Consider the following 27123-nt stretch of genomic DNA (forward strand, 5'->3'; position numbering starts at 1 on the left):
GCGTAGAATCACTTTGTTTTTGTTGTTTGGTTTATTCTGATTTTCTTTTCGCTCAGACTGCACATCGATGGCGTGTGTGTGTGGGTTCTTGCTCTTTGGTTTGCGGAAAATTGTATCTCTTGATGCTCCCACTCGCGGTGCTCTCTTCTTTAGAATCTTTACTGCGTACATTTGACAGACTTCGTTTGCATATGCTCAAGCTGTGAATGTAAATCTGTGTGTATGTATTTATATATTCTATATTTGTTCTTTGTGTATTGTGTTTCTGATTTTGCACACCCATAAAAGAGTAGCGCAAAAAAAAAGAAACTACAAAAAATTACTCTCGCTTTTTTGGCGTTATCAGTTCGCTGTTCGCCGTTTGCCGCTCCTTCTTCTTGTTCTGCTTCGGCACTTGCTCCGCTCGCTCAATTCCCTCTCTTCGCACATGTGTGCATGAGCGCGTCGGCGTCGGCGTTCGGCGTGTTGTTGTGTCTGCTGCTGCGCTGCCTGCTTCAGTTTGTTGTCGACTCTCTTTGCGTTTGGACGCGACGACGTGTGTGTTGTGTCTCTTGTCCATACTGCTCCAACGGTTATGTGCTTTGAATATTTGAATGCTTCTTAACTATACGCAATAACAACAGCAACGACAACAACAATCACCACCCCAACCAACGTACACAATTTAATTAGCAAGAATTCTGCTCGCTGTGATCGCGCAACTCGTGAGTGCGTCGTCGTCGCCCATTGCCAAAGAAAAAGCGGCACACAGAAACGCCAATCGATAGCCAAATCTTGTTATTGTTGTGTCATCGAAACGAGTGCAATTGAAATTTGAAATTTGAATTCGAAACAACAACAAAAAAAGGCAATCAAGAATAAATCAAACAGAAACAATAATTGTTGCTGTTTTTGTTTACACAAATTTTATGCATATTTAGGATAGAAAAGTGGCCGGTGCAAATATTGATAGATCCAAATATAGCAAAAGAGCAGCTCAAAGCGGCTAAAACGTTAAACCTTTGTCGTGAATAAAAAATAAATAAAAAAAACACAAATCAAACAAAATAAACAGCCAGAAGCAACGGCAAAGATTCAAAAATCTGTCTACAAAACCACAAAATCGCTTAAAAGATCGTCTGTGCGTGCGCGTATGTTTATATATGTGTATGCGTGTGCGCGAGTCTGTGTGTGTGTAGTCGGATCTATCTGTGTGGGTCGCTCTGATCCGTTGTCGTTCGATCTCTGCCGCGTCGTCGTCGCCGTCGCCGTCGTCGTCAGCTGCAGCGTTAGCGTTGCGTCTTATAAGCCGAACTAAAGCCAAGACCCGATCCGATCCGATCCGATTCAATCCCCGATTGACGATCCCAATTCTCTGCGTTTCCTTTCGTGCGCTTTGTTTCAGGCACGTACGTAATCTCTCTCGCCGGCCATAATCAACCTGCCTGCTGATCCACGCGATATAAACACAGTTTCACAGATACAGATACACACTTCAAACTGAAAGATACAAATATTCAGAACGAAAGATACAGCAAGAGAGACAGGGAGAGAGCGAGAGAGAGAGAACTTAAGCTGTCGGCAGCTCCTGCTTTCTTGCCGTGCGACTGACTATGTTTCCGATCAAGATTATGCGCCTAATTTGAAGTTGTAATTAATTTGGATACCCTAATAAAAAAGAGAATAAAAACTCGTAAGAAGAAAACAAAAGCCAACAGAAAAATACATATATACATATATATATAAAGCGAAGCAGCCAAATAGCAGCGGCTACCTCTTCCAGCATTTGAGGGGCGTTACGCGCCTCTATTTTATTGCCCCATCGGTGAGTGAAGTGTTGAAAACAGTAGTTGAAGTATTTTGATTCAGCTTTGGCTACCAGCTAGAAACCCTTTCGATGTGTGTGCGCGTGCGCATGCGTGTATGTGCGTCTGTGTGTGTGTGTGTGTGTGTGTTGCCTGTTTTCTTGAATGAATCTAGGAAAAACCAGTTTGAATCAAGCTGCGCTATCGCGGCCCTAACTCTTACAACCATTCAGCCAGCTACCAGGATTGTTGGCGATCTCTCAGACTGTTTGCCTGCCGATGGTTGGGGGCCGGGCTAGCTCTTTTTGAACCTTGAGCATAATTGAAATTACAACTGTTACAGTTTCCGGTGCTACCTTTGATTGCATTTCTTTGTTTTCCTCTTCTCGCTCTTTTTTTTACGGCTATCGATTCCCATTTCGTTAATGGGAATGTGTGAATGTTGGTGGTTTTTGTTTTTGTTTTTTATTTTTTTGGGGCCAGTTGATAGCTTTTTAAACCGCTACTGTAGAGTTTCCCTAATGTGCCTAGTATGTGGATCAATGAACGCTCAAGATCATTTACGATCATTGATAATATGGGCCATAAAAACACTCAGCATGTACTTAATTCACCTGAGCATTGGCAGTCCGCCCTGGGCTATGCTCAAATATCGCTAATGAATTGAACATATAGGATTTTTATTTACTCATCAAGTAAATGAAAGGATAAATGTTAATCAATACGAAAGAGATCATGGCATCAATAGTCTATTCAATTGTGCCAATGAAAACTGATTGAATTATTGAATATAAAGTTAAATGATCGTGGGACATGTCTACGGAGAGAAAGAGTAGCGAAGAGGGAAAAAAGAGAGGGAAAGAAATGGGGTTAATGAAAGAAAATCCATATACCTGTTCAATGATTCCTTTTAGATGGATTAGAATTAGAAATTATGAAAGATCAGCCAAGTTTATTTCATCATCATCAAATCAGCTGGATTTATTCAAATTGCTCAGATCGTCTGACATTTGACCGATTCCAAAAAGTACATGTTCCTCACTTACAGTTCACTGCATTTGAGGGCTGGTTCGTTGCCCCATGCCACGTTTAATGATCTTGGTCCTTGCTTGTGCTGGATATCAACCTGCCGCAGACAGACTGAGCTCAAGATCGATACCATTAAACACACACACACACACACTCACGAACACACACACATGCGCATGTGCACAGTCTCTGAGAGGGACCAAGTGAAGGAGGAGACAACGGGACAGACAGACAGCCAACACATGTGCGCAGGCGCACAAGCAGATGATCTGTGAAGATCCCTTTCCCAAAAAAGAACAGAAAGTGTATTCTACCGTTACGTGCACACAAAAAATTGCACCCCTATTGTTGCATGCCACGTTGTGGCATGTCTGGTCCTCTGATTCGGAGTCTGCGCAAGGAGTGTGCACCATATCGAAATATCATATTCGTTTACAATCTGTTTCTTTAGCATCTGCTGTCCGTTGTCCCGCCGCACAGTTGGCTGGACCATTTTTTTTCTTTCATCTCTTTTCTTCTTCATTTTTTTGGTGCCTTCCATCTCTCTTCTTCTTTTCTCACTGTCTGTGACTGTAGCTCTGACTGTCTGTGTGTGTGTGTGTGTGTGCGTCCGAAATGCTCCATGCATATTACTTTGTACTTTTCTAGGGAAAACATATGCTCAGATTTTCAATTTTGACTTCGTAGAAAGTTTCTCTCGATTGCTGCTACGTTATCTACTGCGCTCTCAGATAAGATCGTGTTTTCAAGATACCGGATTGTGGGTACAAAAATGACGTAGTTTTAATGAACGCTCGTGTCTGTTGCAGTCTTTCCAGATGTCTATCTTTTAAGGTCTAACCGCTATTTAATTAGTTGCAAAATCAAGAATAGGAAGAAAGAAAAAGTTCTTATAAAATCTGATGTTGGTTATACAACCCATGGTTGATAATTAAAATCTAGCAGAGAATTTAATTAAAAAGAGAATCATTAGCATCATTGACATCAACATTATTGATAAGCTAAAGTCTTATGTTTGTTTATTTATTTATTGGCCTCCAATCTTCTTCTTTGCTAATGTGTAATAAGAAAACAGTGTAAACCAATAAATACTGAAGTGTGCGTAATTCCAGTTAATTGGATGATAGCGAGCTCTTATGCTAACAGATCGAATCAAAGTGTTCTCGATAATCGCTATCGTTTATTTCTGCCACTTGACCAACTTGAGTTAATCAGAAGTCCATAAACACAAATATTTGTATATAAGGTTTCTGTAACTGCAAATTTGCAATTCTTGGATATGTCGGAATCGATGTAATTGATCAAATATAATGTCGTGCTCATTAACTTAACTAATCCTGAAATTGTGATACATATGTATATATGTTATATAATTTATCATTCTTGTTCAATTTTTGCTTGGAACTAAATTTCAAACTGATCAAGCTGAACAAACAGTTTACTCATTGTATTACTGTATTATATGTACAACATAGATTATGTTATATATATTCCGATTGTGTGCATGTATTTTCTTTATGATTCCTCCATATATTGCTTAATGTAGCTCAAATCTGTTCGGGGCCTAATCGTAAAAGTGTGCGGCAAACACGTAAAATCAATCGGAATATTCATTTGCTTATTATTTCTGCCAATTTGATGCGTTAATAAATTATTTTCGTGTGAAAAGTGTACTAAGTGTAGATGTGCCGAAAATATATATAGATACTTTTACATGAATCAACCATATATATATAGTTGGATTGCATATATTTATATGTATATATGCGCTTTATTGCGCTGTCAAAATCAATTAGGTGCATATATAGCATATGTACTCTGTAAATGTCATAACACTTTTCTTGTTGTTGTTGTTGTTATTACTGTTGTTTTGTTCTGCATTGATTTGATTGCACTGCAAATTTAATGCCATTCGCTGACTGCACTCGGAGATTTTATTATCCATTTAAATGTTGATTAACTTAAATTCGTATTTACCGCACTCAATCACACTTGCTGGGTGACAGCCACTCAGTCCGTCCGTCCGTCTCTCTGTCCGTCTGTCTCTGTGTGTGGGTGGGTGTAACTGGGGTAGACAGTTGGCCAGATCAGACAGAAACTAACGGCCAGGCAAATCAGCAAAGCAAATGAAAATTGATTACACAAGCGAGTAAATCAAAGCAAAACAATTTATGCAGTTAGATCAATGCGAATCCGAATTCGCAGCCGAGTCGAAAAACAGTTTAACATATACTCGTATGCAAATGCCTGTATATAGATATATATATATATATGTATGTACTATACATATATATGTATGTATATAGAGCTGTATGCAGATGGCAGATAACGTGTGTAGATAACGGTATTTGTCATATATACAGACACCTTCAGGCGTCCACGTCACACTTCATTTCCATAGCGTATCTAATTAGGCACTGCCTCTTCGAATCCCATTTCCAATCAGATTCAGTTACCTCTGCCCAATGCATAACTTAGCCTACGCATCCAGCACATATATGAGTACACGCTATATAGTATATGTATATGTTATATATGGCATGTAAGATCTTACAATGCCAATCAAAATTCAAAATGCGTAATTGAGCTCCAGAAGTTATCTTTAAGTTGTATTATTTATAGAGGCAGCTAAATATTTATATATAACACTTATTTGTATATTTGTATAGTATATAGTGCGGGTCTGACTCTAATTTTGTACAAATACATTATTCAGCTTTTGTTTTCTTTATTAAAGCGCAAAACGTCACTTCCGTTTGATATAATCTTCTCTCTTTTGTAGTAAGTATATATAAATAAATAATAATATATTTCTTTTTGTGGCTCATTAGAATAGAATATTAGGCCTAGCGATCTCGGACAGCTTATCTGCTAGGCTGCGTAGACGGCCTTTGTCAGATTGATAACAACCCCACCGGAAGCTGCTGCGACAATTTATAGTTATTTATATTTTGCTGTTGGTAGAAACCCTCGGAGATTCTGAGCTCGATAAACGGGCTGCTTAGGCAAGTGCACTTGACGGAAGTGTAGAGCTATCTATATAATTAGATACACAATATATTTTATCCTCCAAGTCTTCCGATACCTAGAAGTCCAAGAAACTAACTAAATTTCCAAGATTATGTAAGATCAAAGAAACTTTTACAAGCCGTTTGTGGCAACAAAAACTCTTTGTGGTCTTGGCAAATATTGAAGAACTACAGCAGAGAAATATATCCATTAGATATATACATACGTATGCATATATATATTTAGAAAATCAGGCCCCTCGTATATCGAGCTCTATGCTATGATGGATGCTGTATAAACAAAACCATGTTTTATATGCAAACCGTGGCGGCTCCTTTTGTTGTGGCCTTGTCGCCAGTTGAGGGGCGGACACTTTGATGTTGTGCTTGCCTCGTGTCGGAGAGCAGTTCTTAAAACGTACCGTACCGATGATCTCTCATACTATGTACACACCGTGCCCGACTACGGACTCTGTCTCACACCAAAGCGTCATAATTGCTTGAGTCAACAACATGTCCGTGGCTCAAATTGAGCACAAAGGTGCGAACTGCGGCCATAGTTGAAGGTGTGAACGAGGTCCATTCAGGCCTACAGCCTGCTAAGTAATGGGCCAATAATAATGTGGGAAATTGAGTGCGTAGCGCCAGGGCAATAGCTTATAGGCCCTCTCACTTGTTTGTTTATCGAGCACTTTGCGCTTTTACTAATTGTTGCTTCATTTATTTACACACTCTCACACTCTGTCTCTCTGTCTTTCACCTTAGATGAGTGCACAATATGGAACTGGCGATTTGTAAGACAGATCTGTCTGCAACGAAATTTATGCTGCCACCCGCGCTGCCAGCCGCAGCGGCAATTGCAACAACAACGGCAACGGCAACTGCAACACACTCATTTCTCGACCGGGCGGCACAAATAAACGAGCTCTTCAACTTCAATCCAGGACAACATTTGTTTAAGACCAACAACTCCTTTCTGAACAACAACAACAGCAGCAGCAACAGCAGCAGCAGCAACATGCGACTCAAAAAGAACAGAAAAGTTACATTTCTGTCCAGCATAGTTGAGGTAAGTTTACGATCTATACATGCATGATCTTAATTTGAGTTAAGATAAGCACATGGGATGAGATGAGATGGACACAAAGATGAGCCTTTCACAAATAAGCTTCCGTTAAATTCGATCAGATAATCCTAAAGATCACACAGCTTTCATATATCAGTTCAAAGATGGCATGATCAATTGGTAGTTCCAGGCAAATTCGATGATATATATACATATATGTATATATGTATAATATATAATATATTCAACTATTTGTGTTGATCAGATGTATCTATCAACTGTCGATCGTTTATACTGCACTAGCGCTAGCATTGTGAAAACTTGTATCTCTGATCGGCGATCAGTTGTCGGTCGGTCTGACACTTGCTAAATTTATACGGCCATAAGTATTTATAGTCCTGATCGTCCCCATGGCTTGTTACGCCTGTCGATCAGCTCAGGCTGTTCCCTCCAATGTCCCATCGGTTTAGACGATCTTGAGGCCATTTCGATATGCAGAACACGTCAACTTATTCTAAATTTGGCTGCCCAAACAGAACGCAATTATAATGTATTATGATTTTGTGTCTTATGCACTTTTTATACCCTACACCCATGACATCAGGCATATCAGACAGATACTATAAATAGCTGATTGGCATATCAATTAATGATGATCAATATGATTGATTATAGAAATATTGTGCTTACGTATTCTGTCATTTATTATCGAAGTGATATGAAATGCAGGGTATGTGAATTTCGTTAAGCTGTTTCGACTAGAATCTTTTGTTTATGCGCTATAAAAGTAATGAGCGTGCCACTTAATTTATGACACAAATAGTCAGCCCAGCGAGACCTGCCCGTAATGTAAATAATCAAGAGCCTATACAGAAGTCTACCAAAAACGGCAGACAATGAGCGAGGATACAATGCGTGCAATATATGGGAATTATAAGGCTTCGCCCAACTGCGTCATCCCGATCGACAATAGCTCGATCAGCCGCTCCATTCATGTTCCTATAAGTCTTCCTACATATATAATCGTATATATATGTGATCTTCTTAGAATTGTTCTGGAACCATTTAAAATGGATCAGTTGAGACTGTAGTTACGATCTATTACATTATTTGGTTTCCTTCTCTCAACTTTCAACCATGGGTACAAAAATTCTCAATAGGAAAAGCTTTTTCTGTAATTTGTCTGGTTTTAGGTATCGGCTCCTTTTTTGATTATGTAAAGGTATTTTTGGCATTTGGCGCTGCCAGGGCTTGCGGTTAACATATCCGTTGAGCTGACCACTTTCATCCGGTCATGTCGGTCAACAGCCTGGCCTGGTCGAGCCTGGCGGAGTCAAAGGACCTGAGTTGAAACTGGCCGCATGCGCAGTCGCGTGGAAAATGCAGTCAAGTAATTTAATCTATAGTCTGGCTGAAAGTCGTGTCTTAAGTTTCTCCTCTGTATATAGAGAGTATATAGTTCTTTTTTGTCGCCTCTTTCTTTCTTTCATTCCTTTTTTTTTCTCTCTTGACATTTAAAGCTAACCACGTAACAGAAGCTGAACTTTTTTGAGAGACTGTCGTCCGCTGGAGCAACGAATCAAATTCCAATTCGAAATTCAAATTGAATTGTCTGTTTGGCGTCAATTGATTACGATATTTATGAAACATTTCATTTGACTACTGTGACCTCCATTATCATAAACGACAATAAACGACCGAAGCAGCAGCCATAGACACATCGCTAACATGACGATCCCACAGCACCACACACCCCTCCTCCCTAATCATCGCCTAGTTCAAAGTGTGTGTGTCTGAATGTGTGTGTGTGTAGAAGTCAAATGTACAATTCAATTTATTAGAACGCGTTTAACATGATCAAAGCCTGTGGACAGCTTCAGCAATTGGGGCAGTCACAGCGCTCGCAACCCCCTTCTCTCCTCATCTCTCCCATTCAACCTCTGCAATCTGTTTCGTATTGCTCTGATTGTTCTACGTTCTATTTATTTGTGGAGGGGACTCACAGCTCAATTTTACTAACTTTCCTGAAAGTGCCTAAGCTCGAATTCAACACAGTCCAATGCTAGTTCATTTGACATCATTCATTAGGGTCGGTGTATCCAATTTGCTAGGGCAATATTAATTATATGATGTCGAGGTAGTTAAGCTGTATAAAAAGTTTTTATATGGGTTGCGTATTTATTATCCCAGTATTGAAACTCAAATATGGAATGTCGAAAAAATGATCTAAGTTCATTCATAAATCTTTTAGATTTATAGCTTATATCTACTTCAGATGATCTTAATGATTCGCTCTCAAATAAGCAAATTTAATTTCCAATATAAAATTTTAGTTTTACAGTTGTAATTATTAAAATTGTACTTTGTTTCTTCAAATTTGACAGTCCACAACAAAATATATTAAAGAGGAACCAGTCAATGGCTGCAAGGATCTGCCAGTTTGCAGCTTATCGGATATTTCAGATCATGAAGCCTCCCTGGGTAAGTGTGAATCGTGAAATTTTATTTTTAATTTTATGTCACATCTAATGGGGGTTTTATTTATAATATGTATTTCGGTATGAATGTATCGCATTCTATAAAACTACGCAATAAGTTTTTATTTTAATCCACTCCACTCAAACAGTAGTTCGACATTTATTGGGATTCCCTAAAGAAACGAAAACTTCGGTTGTTTCCAGTGTACTCGAAAAGCCATGGTATTGTTATTAAACCGATTGCTATATGGGTTCCAGTCTTAAAGACACATTTGAAGATAAGAAATTTCTTAGAAATGGAAATAATTAAAGAGCAATATGTCGTGCGAATGTTTCATATTTTCTTATATATGATTGTACTCAGTTCTTGGGCGCTATCTTTGTATTCAGACATACGCACATAGATGTAGATATGTATATGTATTTATATATGGTATGGTGTATACATACATATACATATTAAAATATATATCACAAACACACACACACAGTCAAACACATGAAGAAATGCCATCATCAGTCATGTTCAGACTCTTTGGCTGTGGCCGATTTGTTTTTGCAATTTTGTTATTCGCATTTGCCTTTTGAGCGGAGCGATAAAAAATATACCAAATACAAATTATTCGCGATAAGATAAGCCGCAGACGCACTGGCACATATGAACAATTGTGATTGGACTGCTGAGAACAAAGCGTGTGTAAGAAACAGTTCGAATAGATGGTGCTCTATATGGTCTTATAAGTGTTTATAATAAGCACTGCGAAACCCAAAATGTGAATTCTTTACTTCGGCTTACAGTTTGAACTTGTATATACCCATTCATTGAATTTCATTTGCCTCTATAAAGAACATGTTTAATATTTGAAGAAAATTAATAAAATGGGATTCAATTCGTATTCTTTTTCCTTTCATAACTAGCTTTCGATTCCATCTTCAATACAGTATAAAAGTCTAAATTATATAATTCGGTTAGAGTTTCGTTTGAATTCCTTATAGATAAACTAGAAATAAAAGGAATTTAATAGTCTTAATTCCACCTCTTATCGGATAAAACTTTAATGAGAAATTAAAATAAATATATAATATGTTTCGCTTCGCTTCAATTTGATTCAGGTTTAGTTTCGGTTATTTCCCTTGTTTATGGTTCGGTTCGTGTTGTTGAAATAAATTTGTATATTGAGAATTTCAATCTTGATTTAAACATCACATGAACTATGCATTTATGTACATATGTATGCACACATACACATACATGCAGTTGGTTAATATTTTTTTGTGTAAAAAGTCACGTCGTTTATTTCCGGTGTCCATTCAGTGGCAGCAGCAGCAGGCACCGCGCCCCAAAATACGGGCAAAGTGCCAAGCGAACTTACAGATTCATTCATTCATTCATTCTTTCATTCACTCATTCGCCCCCAAGTCAAGTCATTCAATGTGAACACAAAAAAATGAAAAAGAAAACAGTCACACATACACACATTTGCATTTCAAATATATGAAATAAATATATCTTAAATGTGCACTCAGTGCTTGGCCCCCATCTCCACCTACGTTTCTAGCTCGCCCCCTCTGCTCATGCTCAGTGTTCTTTCTAGCTGTTGCTGCTGTCAATCAGGCAATGCGTCAGTCAGTCACTCACTCTCGCAAAATACCTTACGTATACGTTATGTGACAAAACGTCGTCGTCGTCGCCGTCGTTCGTTTGGCTCGCGTCTTCTATACGTTTTGTCCACTACCGTGCGACACACACACACACAGCTGCATTTGTATGTTTATGTTTTTGAATGTAGCTGACAGCTTAATGGTAATTTGTATGCATCTTCGCTGTGTGAATGCTGATGAAAATGTTTCGCTTGAGCCATAATTGTGGGAAGCTTCTCTAAAGAACAAAAGGGTCTCGAAATAGATTACATAACAACAATTGCTAACTCTATTAAACTCAATTAGTTTTCAGCTAATTCATGTGATAGTACGAGTACCTATTAATCAGTAAATTAACTCGAAAGAATGACGACTTTAAATAAGAATTCTACAAATGTTTGTAAAATTCATACAATAGTTTTTTTAACCTTTTCTTTTGTAAAACATTTCAAATGCTTTAGCATCGAATGTATCTTACAGATATTTTATGTATTTTTCTGTCTTTCATTCATAGCTAATTTAAACAATGCATTGGCAGCTGTTGAAGTGTCCGAATTTATTGTTGTATATAAAAACAAATCACAAAATGGGATATTTTAGTCTCCACACACACACACGCATACGCACACTCGTTCATACACATATAGTGAAACGTAGCGCCTTATCGCTGCGTCGAAATCAACAACAACAACAAAAGTAAAACCAAAACAATTTCAATGTCAACGCGACGCAAACGTACGACAAAAGTCAGTGGCCAACTATCCCCCACAGTTTGTTGTTTGGCCCAGCCCCAGCTCCAGCCCCAGCCGCAGCCCCTGTCTCAGTCCCTATCAGAGTCGGCAGGCCCAGAGAGCTCAGTGCTCGGCGCGAACGCATGAACTTATCTTTTGCCGCTAGAAGATCGGCCATAAAAATGGCAAAGAAATAAAGAAACATGCAAAACGGCGACAACTGCGCAGATGCTGGATACTCATTGAAAGGGAACAAAAATAATAATAAATAAAATAAAGGGGGACAAAGAACGGGGCACGTAAATTTAGTTTACAATATGCAAGCACATAAGAGCGAGAGATACGCACAGCAAAGACAGTGTATACATGTATACATATACAATGTGTATGTGCATATACATAAGTATATAGACATACACATACACGCATATACATATTTAAATGTATCCAGCCTGCCCTTATTTGAATTATATATGTATGGTTGTATGTATATGCAAAAGTGTGTACACTATATACAATGTTTTTAGCGCGCCTTTAATCAGCGCATATTAATCATAAACTTTGAAAATAACTGCAAAAGCCGCCACAATGCTAAAAAAATTTAAAAAAATGTAAAGCAAATATAATTTTTTTAATATGCTATCGTATGAAATTATTACATGCGCGCCTGTATTAGTGAGAGAAGAGAACAGAAACCGAAAAGCAGGCGCAGGCAGAGACCGCAGACCGCAGCAATGGCAGCAGCGAAGAGAGCCAACACTAACTACTTTCATTCATTTTCGGCGCTCAGCTCGCTACTCGTTTCATTCATTCATGCGCTCACCCAGTTGCTCTCGCGACTCTCTCTGGGCAACGTCAAAAAAGCAAAAATAAAACGAAGAGAAAAATACAAAAAAGCAAAAAAAGCAAACACGTTCGTTTTCATTCATACTTGCGGTGTGAGTAGAAAAGTTTCTGGTTCTGCCTGCCCATCGCTGTTGTTGTTGTTGTTGTTGCTGTTGCTCGCTCGATCGCCTCGCGGCGTTGAAATGCAGTTGATGAATGGGGAATAGCAACAGGCAACAGAAACAGAAACAGAAACATTGGCTCGCTTTAGCTTGATGGGGCTGGCTGGCTGATTTTTTGTTTTCAGGCTGGCCAACGTGGGGAACTTGAGTTGTTTTTGTTATTTTTGTTTCTTCATTGGACTTGCCTGCTTTGTGGAAGTTCTCTACTTTGCGCTCGTCAGCCCTCTTAGCATTTGTGTGTGTGCGTGTATTTGTGCACTCGCTGATGCTTGATGGTTGTTTCCTTCCTTTTTGCGTGTGCGGCCCCAAAGCAATATTCCTGCAAACCGGCTTCTTCTTTGCCTGCGTCTTCGGGCTGCGCTTTGGCTCTTTCCTCTGCTGCCTCAGTCGACGTCGCAGATGTGGGCGCGTCTCACAGCTCGGCTTGAAGTGCATGTGTGCATAGATGCGTGTGTGTGTGTGTGTAAGTGTGAGTGTGTTTGTCTCTTTTGACTGTATTTATTTTGATTTTAGCTGCGCCCCGCCGTCTCTGTTGCTCTTTATTTATTCATAATTGGAGTCGGACTCCCCAGCCGCCTAACGCACATTTGTGGACAGCTGCTGCTAAACCAGTTGCTGATGCTGGGGCTGGGGCTGGGGCTGTCTCTCGACACTTGCTCCGTGTTTTTGATTTAAGTTTTGTTTTAATTTAAGTTTTTACCTTTCAAATTTCATGTTCACAGATTTCTTGCTGTTGTCTTTTATTTGTTTTTTTGTTGCTTTTTTTTTTCGTGGAACTGCTGCGTTAACAACTTTTTGCCTCTTTTCGAGTTTACAATTTTTCATTCATTCATATAAATGTTTGTCGTTGCGCTTGCTACAAATTCATATGTATGTAGATCTGCGTGCCTGTGTGTGTGTGTGTGCCTTTGTTGTTTTTGCTTCAGTTGTATTTGGCTCGCCTGTTTTATATTTCGTTTGCACGTCACTTTTCACACACACACGCACACACATTCATGTGAGTATGTGTTGTTAAGTATATTTGCTTTTTTTTACGATTGTGTTTGCTTATTCATTCATAAGTTTTTGCTTAAGTTCTTTTTCGGTTACAATTATTAATTGCTCAGAAAATTATATTTATAGCGGTGTTAAATTTGATAAAAGTTTCAGTTAAAACATTTAACAATTGTAAATACTCTTTGCATATATACTTGCTAGCTGTACATATTTACATACATATATCTTCATGTATATACATATATTCACTTTCTACATACATACATAACTCGATATATTCATTTATAGATGTAGTAATAAATAATCCCAAATGTCTTTAATCACGTATTGTGGAAATTTATGAATTATAGAAATATAACTTCCTATCTAATCACGTACATTCATACATTCATTCATGAAATCATAAAAACAGTGGAATAAAACGTAGTTTTGTTCGAGTGCTTTAATTTCTTAAGTGTAAAGGGTTCAATTCGTTTGAGTTGCTTTGGAAACTTCGTTATAATACAAGCTTATTTAGAGAAAAATGTTCCATTGTTTGTAACTTTAACACTAGAATGTGATTCTGATTAATATTTCTTTATATTTTATTTAAATTTATTAAGAAACTAAGCATCGAAGTGTATTGAATCTTCGCCTATTCATAGCATTGTGTTTTTTTTTTCGTATTGTAAATTTGATTTGTAAAAACGGAAATGACTAAATTGATGCATCGCCATAATTTGCGCAGCTTTAACTGCGGGTGCCACAAAGCCCCGAGCATGGCTAATCAGCACGCACCGAGAGATAAAAGTAGATCGGGCAATGTCGCATTGAGACTGAAACTGACCCAGCACAATGAAATGAGTCTGGCACGTGTGTTAAAGATGAAATCGAGGCCCGCACAGCGCAGATAATGCTGACCAAATATACATGTATATATATATATATATATATATATATATATATATATATATATATATATATATATATATATATATATATATATATACATTGGCATACATATGCATGTATCTAAATTGTTATCAATTGAAAAGTTGTGTTCATGTCTGGCACGTGTAACCTTGCCCCATCTGCAACTCCCCCACCAACTCATTGAGTCAGATGACCTTCAGGTATTCGAACTTAACTGCCGTCTGCTATACTGTTCAGTTCGGGGTACAACAATGAAGCAAACGCGCACAAATATTTGTGGTTTGTTCTGATAAGGGTCTTATCAGCACTTCAATATTATACTACCAAAGACATATTGTCATTAAGTTAAAAATTTTATTTATTTTTGGAATACATAACATAAAACTTTATAACAATTTGGCTATTCGATTTATAACCAAAATCTGCACTTAGGTAATTAGAATATATGTATATGTATGTATGTATATTCTTACGCGCATATGTACATATGTCTGGCGTTAAGTTTACTCTAAGACTCTTTTAAATGGGAAAAAATTTGTTTCATCTGATATAAAGAAAATATAGATTTACTATAGAATCGGGTACTGCAATTTTATTTATCGCATATATAGTAAATATATTTCTAAAATTCAATAAACCTAATGTACAAAAATACAGGTGGAATTGGAATAGTGTGTGTCTGTGCTAAATGACAATGAACTGTTCAAAAAGTGTTGCATACACTCCGGCGCGCCCATTTAAGAAAAGCCATTGCCTACTTTTGGCTGCAGAAAAAAAATAAACTTTTAGGCTCTGACATACTTTATTTATTTAATGATACTCATACATTTAGTATAAATTTATTATTGTAAAAAAATATGCTTGTATAAGAAACCTTTTAAAAATTTAGAAAAAATTATTTTCGCCCGAGCAGGGACTTGAACCCTGGACCCTTGGATTAAAAGTCCAATGCTCTACCGACTGAGCTACCCGGGCATTTGTAATTGCGGGAAGAAAGTACTCTTTGATAGTATCTTCGGCTTGATATTTTGATTTATTAAATTAATATGTCAGATAAGGCAACCACTTTAAAACATAAAATACATTAGCAATATTAGCTGCACATATTAATTAATTATTCATTAGTTAGCTAACGGATACTCCAGTCAGAGGCAACTGCACAAATAATAATAATAATAATAATAATAATTTTTTTATTTATTTATTTTAAATTTTTGTATAGTCAGAGTAATTAAGTCCAAGTTCCAGTCAATGCCCATCTTAAGCCTAATTCAATTTATCATCTATGCCAAATTTGGCCACCCATTAAACGCATATTCCGTATGGCGTATGGCAAACGGAATGCGAAATGTTGCCACAAATATGAATCAATTAGTTAGGCAACATGTACTCACACACACAAACACACACACATACACACAGAAAGATGTATACATGTATAAAGATACCTGGATGTGCCAACCAACAACTGCCATAAATGCAGCAACAACAAATTGCAGATTTAAACTCGTTCTTGGAGCAGCATCAATTGGCCAAGTAGATTATATGCTGTCAACTGGGGAGCAAAGCCGGGCAAAGTCGGGTAAGACTGGCCGTCGCGACGTCAGCGTGGCCAATTGATAATGCAATGGCCAACGGTCAATTGACAAACGAAAAACGATGAAATACGAAAACGTATCTAGAGCGTGTGTGTGCATGTGTGTATCAGTGTGTGTGTGTGTAGATGCGAGTATCTAAATATCAGTCATTGCTGCATTTATCATTAGGAAATATGAGACACCTGCAACACACTCGCAATATGATACCAAATCGACTGCACAATTTTCCAGATGCCTGCGCGTTGGCCAAGAACACAAACGGAGTAATTGGCGTGAGGGAGGGTGGACAGCGGCAGGGGCTAAAATAAGTCAGTTAGTTTATGGTTTATAGTTTATAGTTCTTCAGGAGCAATTGATCAATTGAAGCGTGTCCGCCATGGGCTCAGCATGCCCAACATGCCCATAAGCCTTTAGGCCAATTTAACGCTGCTGCCCACCCCTGGCCAGTTCGCTTAAAGCCCAATTGATAATTTAACGCTTCAATTGGCCCAAAGAGTAAAAATAAATATCAAAATTAACTAACATACGTAATTCCTCTTCTTGGCCCAGTGCGCAGGCGTCGCTTGCTTTTTGAACATCTCCATTTGATGGGCCTCCCGGTTTAAGCCCTGTCATAATTTTGTTGCCCTAAAAACTGTGAAAACTAATGTGTTTAATTTCCAATTGTCATTCGAATTAAAAGCCATGGAGTGTGTGTTTGAGAGAGAGAGAGAGAGAGAGAGAGAGAGAGAGAAAAAGAGAGAGACTGAGTGAGTTTTTCTACATTAGCGGAAATGCAAGTCGGATGCATGCACTTAACTGAGTCCATTTTCACTGTGCACATTGAATATTTCATCTTCTAGGCACAATAGATCGAGCAGATTGCGAACTATTTACTAAGACTTGACAAACCTCTCCTCATGCACAACATACAGTACACATTAATAGCAAATTAATTTGGCTTACTTACAGTATACTCATTTTTCTTGTACAGTTGCGCACAATAAAAATCAGTTATCGATAAACTTCAACTTTATAGATTGAAAGACAGATTCTGAATGAAAACCCTAAGATCTATTATATTATTTGATATGAGCCTGGAAATTGCTCACTAATATTAAATAGTATCTATGATCTCTGTAGTGTGTGGGAATATTAATATCGATAGAAATCGGCATTGAATGTAAATATCTGTACATAATGCATACAATCGTTAAAGCTGCAGGGAAGAAGTTTTATATGTTATATATACAACTTGCTTCTAACTTTTATGGTCCTCAAGGTATAAAACTAAATGAACTGCAAAAAAAAACCTTGATAGACCTAATGTTTTTCCTAGCATTCAATCTATGAAAAAATCTACAGTAGAACAGAGGAACATAGTCTCATTGTAATATAAACTAAGAGAATTGCTGACCTGGATTAATTAGCTTTGCCCGCAGGCCATTTAAACCACATACTAGAGATAAGAACTCCAAAAATAGATTTTTATGCCCATTAGCCAATTTACCTGACATTCGCTGGCGCTTTTGTGTCTATGGCAAGTTGTAACTGATTCTCTCTGTTCAATGCTCTAAACAAAAACAATCGATAAATTTTCATAGCAGATTGCAAGTGGCTGTTGATGTTGTTGTTGTTGCTGTTGTTGTTGTTGTTTTTGTTGGATTGAGATCGGTGTGGAGCTGGGGAGCGCCATCCACGCACAGTGGGTTGCCGTTTGGTTCGCCTTTGATGCTCGGCGCAATTTATCAACGCATTTTATTGAGTGTTTTTGTTGTTCGCCTGCATTTTTAATTGTTGCCGCCTGACGCTGACCATAACACCAGGTCGGGTCCCGAGAGAAAGATACAACCGGATCGAGACCGAGATACATGGATGTACGGATACGTATATATATATGTGTACTCGTCTGTATGCATGTCTATGTGTACTCGCCTCTGTGACTGAGCATAAATTTGTATACATTCCATTAGTAGATCGGAAGTTAATTTATGCTATCCATGTGTATATACTTGTAGGATCATTTAGTTTTGTTTATTTGAGCCAAAAGATTTGTTGCTGGGCGCATAAATTAGTTTGTCATTGATCGCACTGGCGTCTTGTTGAAACAATTCCTTCCCCTCCCCACCTTTTGCTTTGTTTCTAGTTTTTCTTCGTCTCTTTTTTTTTTTGGGCAGGGGATACAGGTACTCGATGCTCGCACCGGATAGATGGAGCAACAAATGCATTCTAGTGGAAGTTGTGAATCTCTTGCGCCAAACAAACACTTCAGCACGCAAGCTGCAAAATCTCCAGCTCAAACTCGGAGCAGGTGAAACTCGGAGCTGGCCAGACCACTTTTGCGTCCAGCTAACTGGCAAACTGGTCTCAGTCGCAGTCGCAGTCGCAGTCTCAGTATCTCTATTAAAAATAGTCTAATGATCAATGTGTTGGCCGGTGGGGCTGCTGGCGTCGCACCGCCCGCTCCGCTGCAAGGCATATGCAAATGCTAGCCTCGGAGGGGGGCTGGTGGGGGATCAAGTGGGCGGTCTAAGGGTGAGCTGGCAGTTGGAATTGAATGCAATTCAGCGACGCACAATTCAAGAGCAGCTTCCAGTTTGATCAGAGTCTCGACAGCCATCATCATCAGGAGAAGCAGGAGGAGGAGTAGGCTAGGGCAGAACGCCAGGTGTTATGCTGTGGATGCTCCACATTGCACGCCATTCCGCTGGACAACACTTGATTGTCCAGTTGGTGTTGTTGCCGTTGTTGCAGTTGCAGTTGCAGTTGCAGTGCTCTTTGTGGCTCGCGTGGGCTTATTACGGAACTCAAATTGCATCTTGATGCGGAATTATGTTATGTTTGCGCGCGCTGCAAAAGAAGTGATCACAGCTGCCCACTATCAATTTGTAGCACGGAAATTAAACTGATTTCGTTACGGGCTCGCTTCATTTGTGTAGCCCCTTCGCCCCATATGTGGGCAGCAGGCGCCAGACGACTGAGGTCTTACTTAAAAAACAATTAATATTGCTTTTTATCTGGCGCTGCTACCGCTTGGCGGGCCTCGAAATGCTTTCCGTCACACATCAGCATCGGCTTCAGCATCATCATCATCATCAGCATTAGCATCAGTGACGCCAACGTCTACGTCTTAATTGTTATCAACTAATGGCCACATATTTGTCAAACAAACCAAACGGCGCAGCATCCACAAATAACATAAAACAAATAACGTGAAAAGCAAAGTATCTCAAAGATACATTTGATTTAAATTTCTTAATTTATGCAATGCCGTTTCCAAATGGTTGTTAAGAGCCGCCACTGACTTTATAATGGCTAATCGCTTCTATTATTGCTTCACCTAAGTGTGTGAAAGCTATTATAAGTCGCTCAGCGATGCTCGCCGACTAAGAACCTGAAGCTTCAATGCTTCAGCTTAAATATAATAGTTAAATGTTTGCTCTCAGAGTCTTGCTCAGGTATAATTACAATAGGAGTATTAGCTAGTTGAAATTTTGAAAAGTATTCCTCTTATTATTGTTATGAAAATTCCGATTTAGTATAAATTTTATATACCCATGTTAAGCTAAATTTAAAAAAATTTCATATTTGAAAGTGGTGCTCTTCTATGAGATTCTCAAAGATTTTCGCTGACTTTAATCATAACTCGTCAAATAATCTACAAGCAGCCTTTCAATATTTATTTAAAATTATTACGTTTCTATGCGATTCTCATAAATTTGAACTTGCAGCCATCATATCTTTAAATTTTATCTTTACCTAATAATTTACACTAGATGCAGAGCAGAGCTTAAAAGCTCTAATTATATTTTGAAGCATTGCTTTTCTACGCACTTCTCATAAATCCTGCAGCCACATATTAATATTTTATATTAATCTTATTAGATAAGCAAAAACAAAATCGTAACCATTCGTAAACCATTTGTAAATAGCTGAAGCTTTATCTACAGTTCCCTCGACTTAGCAAATACAAACAGATTGTATCTCAACAAGTTGCTGATAAAAAAAAAAAAAAAAAAAAAAAAAAAAAAAAAAAGAAGGCCTTTGTCACTTGTGGCTTGGCTTCAGTCTTTCAGTCCGTTTGCTAATGAATAATTATTGCTAATTGATGTTGATAAAAATGAATTTATGAATGTGTTATGCGTTCTGTATATGTATGGGTGTGTTTGTGTATGTGTATGTCGCAGCCTCGACAAGTTCTATCAATTAAATTGGCCTCCCAGCCAGTGGGCATGAATGAATAAACCAGTCGATTTGTAAGTTGATTGGCAAACTCGACTGCCAACTGCCAACGGGCAACTGGCGGAAGTAGCATTGGAGTTATCTATCTAACTATCTGGCTGGGTAAACAGTTAAGCCTATGGATGCGTCACAGTATCAAACGATTAGCAACCGAATAAGATAGTGGCTAGATTCGTGAAGTATTCATTCATAATTTGCGCTGCGGCTTGGCGTAGAGCTATCTATCTATATATAAATAAATATATATGTATGTATGTAGTGTATATGTATATAGAGGCCATAATCTGCGTATCTATGAAGTACACAGCTCACAAACAAAAGATACACAACGTAACTGCCTATATGCGAGCTCGCGCATATATATACTTACACACACACACATACATCAAGCATATTTAATTTGAGGCAAACTAGCAATGATTAGGAACATCCGGTTTACTAACCGAAAAAGCAACCGAACGAACAACGTAGCATCCATCCACAACAGCCATTGAACAGTAGCAACAACTACGACACTCGAGTTGATTCGTTTTCGTTCTTATGTCTACGACGATGATCGTCATCATCATCAGCATCATGATGAACATCAATGATGATGATCGCTGAGTGGGGTGCCAGCTGAAGCGCCAGGCATTGCCTCTTGCAGCTCCATACATAAAACAGAGATAATAATGTTGTCGCTGTTGTTGTTGTTGTTGCTCTTGTTGCTGTTGTTGCTGTTGCTGTTGTTCGGTGTGGATGCTGTGAAGTTTCTGTTTGGAGTTGGAATTGTGTGTAATTTGTTTGCCGGCTACTGCTGCGGCTACTGTATTTTAGTTGCTTCGCCTGCTGCTGGACAAGCAGCCCAAGCATCTACACACACACACACACAGATTCGTTCGCTGGTTGCTGGCGTTGTTTGTTGTAGCCGCTACTTGAGCGGCAGCAGCAGCAACAACTGCGGCAGCTGATGCGATCCGATCAACATCCCAGAGAGTTTATCTTGCGCTTTAAAATGCGGCCTCTTCCTTAAGCTCAAGTTGCTGCCAGTTGTGTCGCGCCTCTCTCCCATCTGCCCGACCTCTCTCCATCTCTCGCGCACCCTATCTTTGTCATATCGCAGCTTCCTTTCGCTGCCTCATTATGTTTGCTCTATGCAAGCAAAGATTTTCTATTTTAATTATTAAAAATATAAAAAAATCTATTATTATATTTATAGTTTTTCCAAGCAATATTTACTTTAAGAGGAAAACCCTATAAAATATGATTTGCATTTGGTTCATAAAGCCATATCCGTTTCAGTTAGTCTTGGGTGATTGACCGCATTTCTAATTTCTAATTCTCGAAAATCTCAAGCTCACTTCCCATTGCATAAATTATGCCAAAGCTATAAAAAAACTTGTGAAAATATTAAAGCGCGCTTCCCGAATCGATTAAAAGCCAATTAACGCACAGAACTGGCTCTAGCGTTTGGCAACTGAGCTGGGAGTTCTATGCAAATGATATTGGCTAAAATAAATGGTTAATTAATAACTTTGATAGTTAACCGATTGGCAAGAAGAAAACAAAATCGAGGCCAAAAACTCGTTTGCCACGGAAGCATATCCTGTGCGCATTAACTGTTTTGCACATGCTTGGCCAACTTCCGCAGTTGAGGTGGGTGTGGGGTGTGGGGTGTGCTAGGGGGAGTGTAAAGAAAAGCAACAGCTTTTCCAGTTTAGTTGGCTATTTTTCTGCTTCTTTCTCTGTATTTTTTTTTCCTCGGCTATTTTTTTTTTTTTTTTTTTTCTTTTTGCTTTGCTTATTTATGGCCGCTTCCTTTACGGTTGCGGATGCTGAAATAGGTTGACTTGGGCTGGTCACTTGTTGGCAAGTTTTCCAAAGCTGATTTGAATGCCAGATACAATCCTGAGCAACAGCTTTCGCATTTCATTTGACGCTGGCACTGGCTCAATATCTGGCTAAATGATCAGTGCTTGGAGTGCAGCTCGGGTAAAAAGAAAAAGTTGCATGCGTTTCGTGCAATGTCTATTTTCGCAGTGTGCTGTTGTGTATTTTTTCTCACATTGACCGGATGAGCAGCTGCTGGGGATCAGGTGAGGATGAATATAATAACATAAACCCCAATATCAACAACAACAGCAGCAGCAGCAGCAGCCGCAACGGCAGCGATCGAACTGACGAAACCAGTTTCATTGAGAAAACGTCCAAACGCTGGGGGCCCCCGAATGGTTGGGGCCGGCACTGACCAGAGATAGACAGAGAGAAAGAGCGAAAGAGACAGATGGAGAGAGAGAGAGAGAGAGAGAGGACCAATACATGAATTAATCACTTCGTTTGTTGTGGACCGATCGAGCAGGCGGGTGGTTGGCATTAACCCAGCATGTGCGAATGTGTGCGAGTTTCCAGATCAGCCGAGCTGTGTGAATGAATCGCCAGTGGGGTGTGTGTGTGTGAGTGGGGGCTCCCTCATGCCGTGCTATGCACATTTTATGAATGAAATGATCGACAGCTGAATTGCGAAATTGTTAAACAACAACAACAACAACATTAACAGCAGCAGCAACAACAACAAATCTGAGCAACAGGCCAAGCAACTTGTATTGTTGCTACAACTGCGGCCGGTCCATTGATCCAACAGGTCGAAGATACATATTCCACTTCGACTTCAACGTCAACGTAGCGCCAGTGGAAACATAATTTCTCTTAATTATATTGCCGGCGATCTCGTAGAGTTAATGAGTGTTGATTAAAATTTTGTTGCTCATGCGATTTATGTAGACATCACCGACAGCATAAAACCATCTACAACAGAGACGATCTCAGCATGTATGTAGATATATGGATATAGAGAGTGATGGGATGATATCCTCTACTCCATCATTGGAGCTGCTTTTGTTTATATGGCATTTTTATTGGCTTAACTCTGATCGATGCTGATTCAATTAACTGACTGAAAGATTAGCCCAATTGGGTGATCAATCAATTTCGTTACACTTGTCGATTTCTGCATATTTCTGTTGTGATTTATTTAAGCATTGAAATTGTTTGAATTTATGATTTATTGCCATTTCGTATGAGTAGAGTGAATACAATGGAATGCTAGTGAAGCAATCGTACCGAGAACATTTTATATACATATGTACATATGTACATATGTAAATACTCGAGACAACTTGGATAATATTGTGTCTAGAGAATTGAACTTTCGTAAAATTCAACTCAAAGTGCGGAAAGGGTCTAAATGAAGTCCTGGCTACTGGCTGGAACTGAGACTGAATTTAAATATATTAAAAAGCATTTTTATAGTCGTTTCTCTATTGACATAAGTCAGACTTGTCCTTCGTTAACTTAACATAATTTAAATATTATGACTTGAAATAATATAAAAGAAGTCCAAAATTAAATACTAAATATGAATATGGAATAAACAGGTGGTGAAATCAATCTAAATTTATTTTTATTTTTAGTTAATAGTTATATAAAATTGATATAATATATGATACCTTATTGGGTGGTTTTTATTGCTTTTAACTCGTTTTATAAATTTTTAAAATTGTCAAAAAATCGTTAAATAAAATATTTAAAAATATCATAGCTAAAGCTAGTTATATTAATATTGTATGTGTCATATCAACTTCGAGCTGCTAATCAAACTTACTAAAAATTATTTCTGATTATAATGATTGGTCTGTAATGTGCTAAAGGCAGTGCATTTCCTCTTCCATCACTTTTTATTGCATTAGACCCATTAACGCCTGCATGCTCGAGTGTGTGTGTGTGTTTGTGTCTGTGTGTGTATACAATATACAGTAGGTAATCATAATCTCGATGACTGCACTTCAAACAGTTGCCAATGTGTCTGTTTGATATCAGACACTCAGTTGCTTTCCGTTGGCCCGTTTCTTCGCACCTTCACCCTACGCGCTGCCGCCCACACTCCGAGCCATGCGAGCGGCCCAGACGCAGTGCAGCCACAACAAGTGCAATGGCAACAAACATGAAAGCGAATGCTTTGATCTATCGACTGCAATAACATCTCAGCCCCACTTCCCCCACATCCCCCATCCGCACAGTCCGCACTCATTCCATAAATGAAGCCGATCCAAACACCGAAACCATTGTGGAACTCATAATTGTATGTTATAATTATTTAGGATTTTAATTGCGACAGAATCATATAGAGATGAGTTGGACAGGAAGAAGCTGCTGTTGTTATACAAAACATAGTATATATAACAAATCGTTTTCGAAAATCATAAAAATGCGTATTTGTTGCCTGTGTTTTATTTTGTTTTCCGATATATATTTTTTTTTTGTTTCTTTGCTATTCATTTTCCGCTTTGTCGTTTGATGTTATTTTTCAACTGCTGGAAAATCGTTGGAAAATAAACAATGCGCTTTTCCCTCTCACTCTCTCTCTCTCTCTCTTTAGCTTGAATTTATTGTGCGGCAATTTTCTGGGCAAATCTATTGCCACATTTAGTTAAAGACATGTGCATATATACATATTAAGACTAAATATATTTGGCAATTTCTTTCTCGAATTTTAGCATAATGTGAGCTTTTGTTGTTTGTAAACATGACAAGTTCCGTCGAAGACTGCACGAGAATTCAATGAAACGCAAACGCCGCGCAGTCTGTTTGTGTTCTTTAATGTTGTTGTTGTTGTTATTAGTGTTGCTGTTGTTGCTGAAACAAAATACCCATAAAGTTGTGCTGTACAAATATGAAAAACAATAATGCCTTGCCTATGGCATACACATATTAAAAATGAATTTATTTCGCTTTTAGCAAGAGCCCAAAAAGAGAAAAGAATGAAATCGAAAAACGAAATCCAACTATTTGACGATTGATCTTAGTTCCGTTCGCATACCCCGCCCCCATTCGCCTCGATCATTGCCAATGCATTCATGTGAGAGTTTTCGTTTGATCATCAATTTTATTACATAAAATGGTTTGGAGCTGATTGTTGTGCCATACCCTGTGTGGAGTCAGCTGATGGGGTAGTGCTTCTTGCTTTAATAGAGTGGATTTGAGCTAAAATTTAAATGTTTTCAGTCAGTCAGAAATCTATATTTTATAGAAGTTTGAATCATTTATCATTGCAATTTGTTTTATGGATCTAGAAAATATCTTTTATATTTTCAATTTGACATATATAGATTAATAAGAAAATAAGTGAAATATTACTTCTAGTTTTATTTTATTTATTTTTTTTTTAAGATTAAACTAGTCCTTGTATTAGGCTCTTAATTTCTTAGTTTCCACACGGCTAAGAATTCCTCATTTCGTACCTTTCTAATATCTTTAATAGTTCTATACAAAATTTCAAATTTTTAACTCAACATTTTTACAGGGTATCTCTCTGCCCTGCATCTAGCTATGCTTCAACGCTACAATTGTTCTGTTTGTATTCGTGTGTTTTTTTCTCTCCATCTCTCTTTTTGGGGATTTCCAGTGTTCATAAACACGCGCTGCACACATACACACACAAAAACACATTCAATACCTCTCTAGCTATCGATTGACTTTGGCCTGTCTATATAAATTGTATTTTGTGTTGATCGTTTGCTAAATAAACATTTTTTATAGGTAATGTTGTTGTTCTTGTTGTTGTTATTGGGCATGTTTTATTCCTGTGAGTATTTAGTGAGCGTGTGTGTGTGTGCCATTTGTCTTTTAAGATACGGTTACCTACTTAGCTGGAAAAAAGCGCTGTATTCAAAAATAACTTAATTGGTCTTAATATTTTGTAGAATTTGCTATGTGAAATTTCTGGGAAAATCAAGAAATCGCTTATAAAAGAAAAATAAAAACAAACAAACAGCACAGCAGGTTTAGATAACTGATAAATGGATTACATAAAAATGACTCATTAATGTTATTTATAAGATTGGAATTGAAGAGCTTAAATATAATTTGAAGGCAGTAATTCAGCTGCAATATGAACTTAGTTTGCCTCGCCATAAATAATTATAATGCTTTTATTACCCTCAGTCAAATGCAATTAGACATGGTGTTTGTACCGCCTACCCTTAATTAAAGAGCTGACTGGCTGACTGACTGACGAACTGATTAACTGACCAACTACGCACAATTAAAGATGTCAACGCAATGCGCACGCGCACAGCTCTTTCGAAAGGGCTTCTTCTTTATTTTTTGTCAGATTTCCATAGGCTAATTGAATCAAATGAAAATTGAAAGACGACAATTAAAGCAGCAACAGCAGCAGCTGGCAGAGCAGAGGAATGTCGCTTGAAGATAGTTCCCCGCAAATTGGATTTAAATGCCTGGCCATTGTGAGTGCAGCCAAGGGCTAATGCTATGCGCAGACAGCGCGTTATTGGGACTTGTTTTGATGATAGCGCGGCATTAGTCACAGAAATGCAAGTAATTCTTAGAAACAGAAACTGCTCTATCTCCGGTGTTATCGCGCTATATCTGAGCATAAATATATAAACAAATATATGGACTCGGGGGGGAAACCCTATGGCCAGGCTCGATAGCTACCCTCGATGGTGGCGGCCAGACATTGAGCGGCTTTGTTATCAGCTTTCGTCAACGGTCAAGCAATTACTCTCGGACTGCTACCTGGTCAGGTGACTAAGCAGTTGGCGGACGAGTCGTTTTTACTGAAATTTTCGCATAGCCTTAGTGGGAGTAGCGCACTG

At 38.3% G+C, this 27123-nt stretch overlaps 1 protein-coding gene and 1 non-coding gene across 3 annotated transcripts in view; one reads left to right on the forward strand and one right to left on the reverse strand.

Moving 5' to 3' along the window:
* The first annotated feature begins 483 nt into the window (after nt 1-483).
* The window catches only part of pnt (ETS transcription factor pointed), a 59230-nt gene continuing 32590 nt past the window's right edge, over nt 484-27123 (forward strand). The window contains exons 1-4 of one of the 2 annotated variants that reach the window (XM_089462439.1): nt 484-1804; nt 5551-5594; nt 6587-6890; nt 9272-9368. In XM_089462439.1, coding sequence (XP_089318565.1) covers nt 6600-6890; nt 9272-9368 — 388 coding nt within the window. In that variant the 5' untranslated portion in view covers nt 484-1804; nt 5551-5594; nt 6587-6599. The remainder of the gene's footprint in view (nt 1805-5550; nt 5595-6586; nt 6891-9271; nt 9369-27123) is intronic. The other variant, XM_018018497.2, reaches the window with a different exon arrangement.
* TRNAK-UUU (transfer RNA lysine (anticodon UUU)) lies at nt 15554-15626 on the reverse strand. Its single transcript has one exon. It is a non-coding gene; the product is annotated as a tRNA-Lys (tRNA).

This window comes from Drosophila arizonae, chromosome 2, assembly GCF_054131065.1.
Source record: "Drosophila arizonae isolate 15081-1271.41 chromosome 2, UAZ_ARI_1.0, whole genome shotgun sequence".
NCBI classification, from domain to species: Eukaryota; Metazoa; Arthropoda; class Insecta; order Diptera; family Drosophilidae; genus Drosophila; species Drosophila arizonae.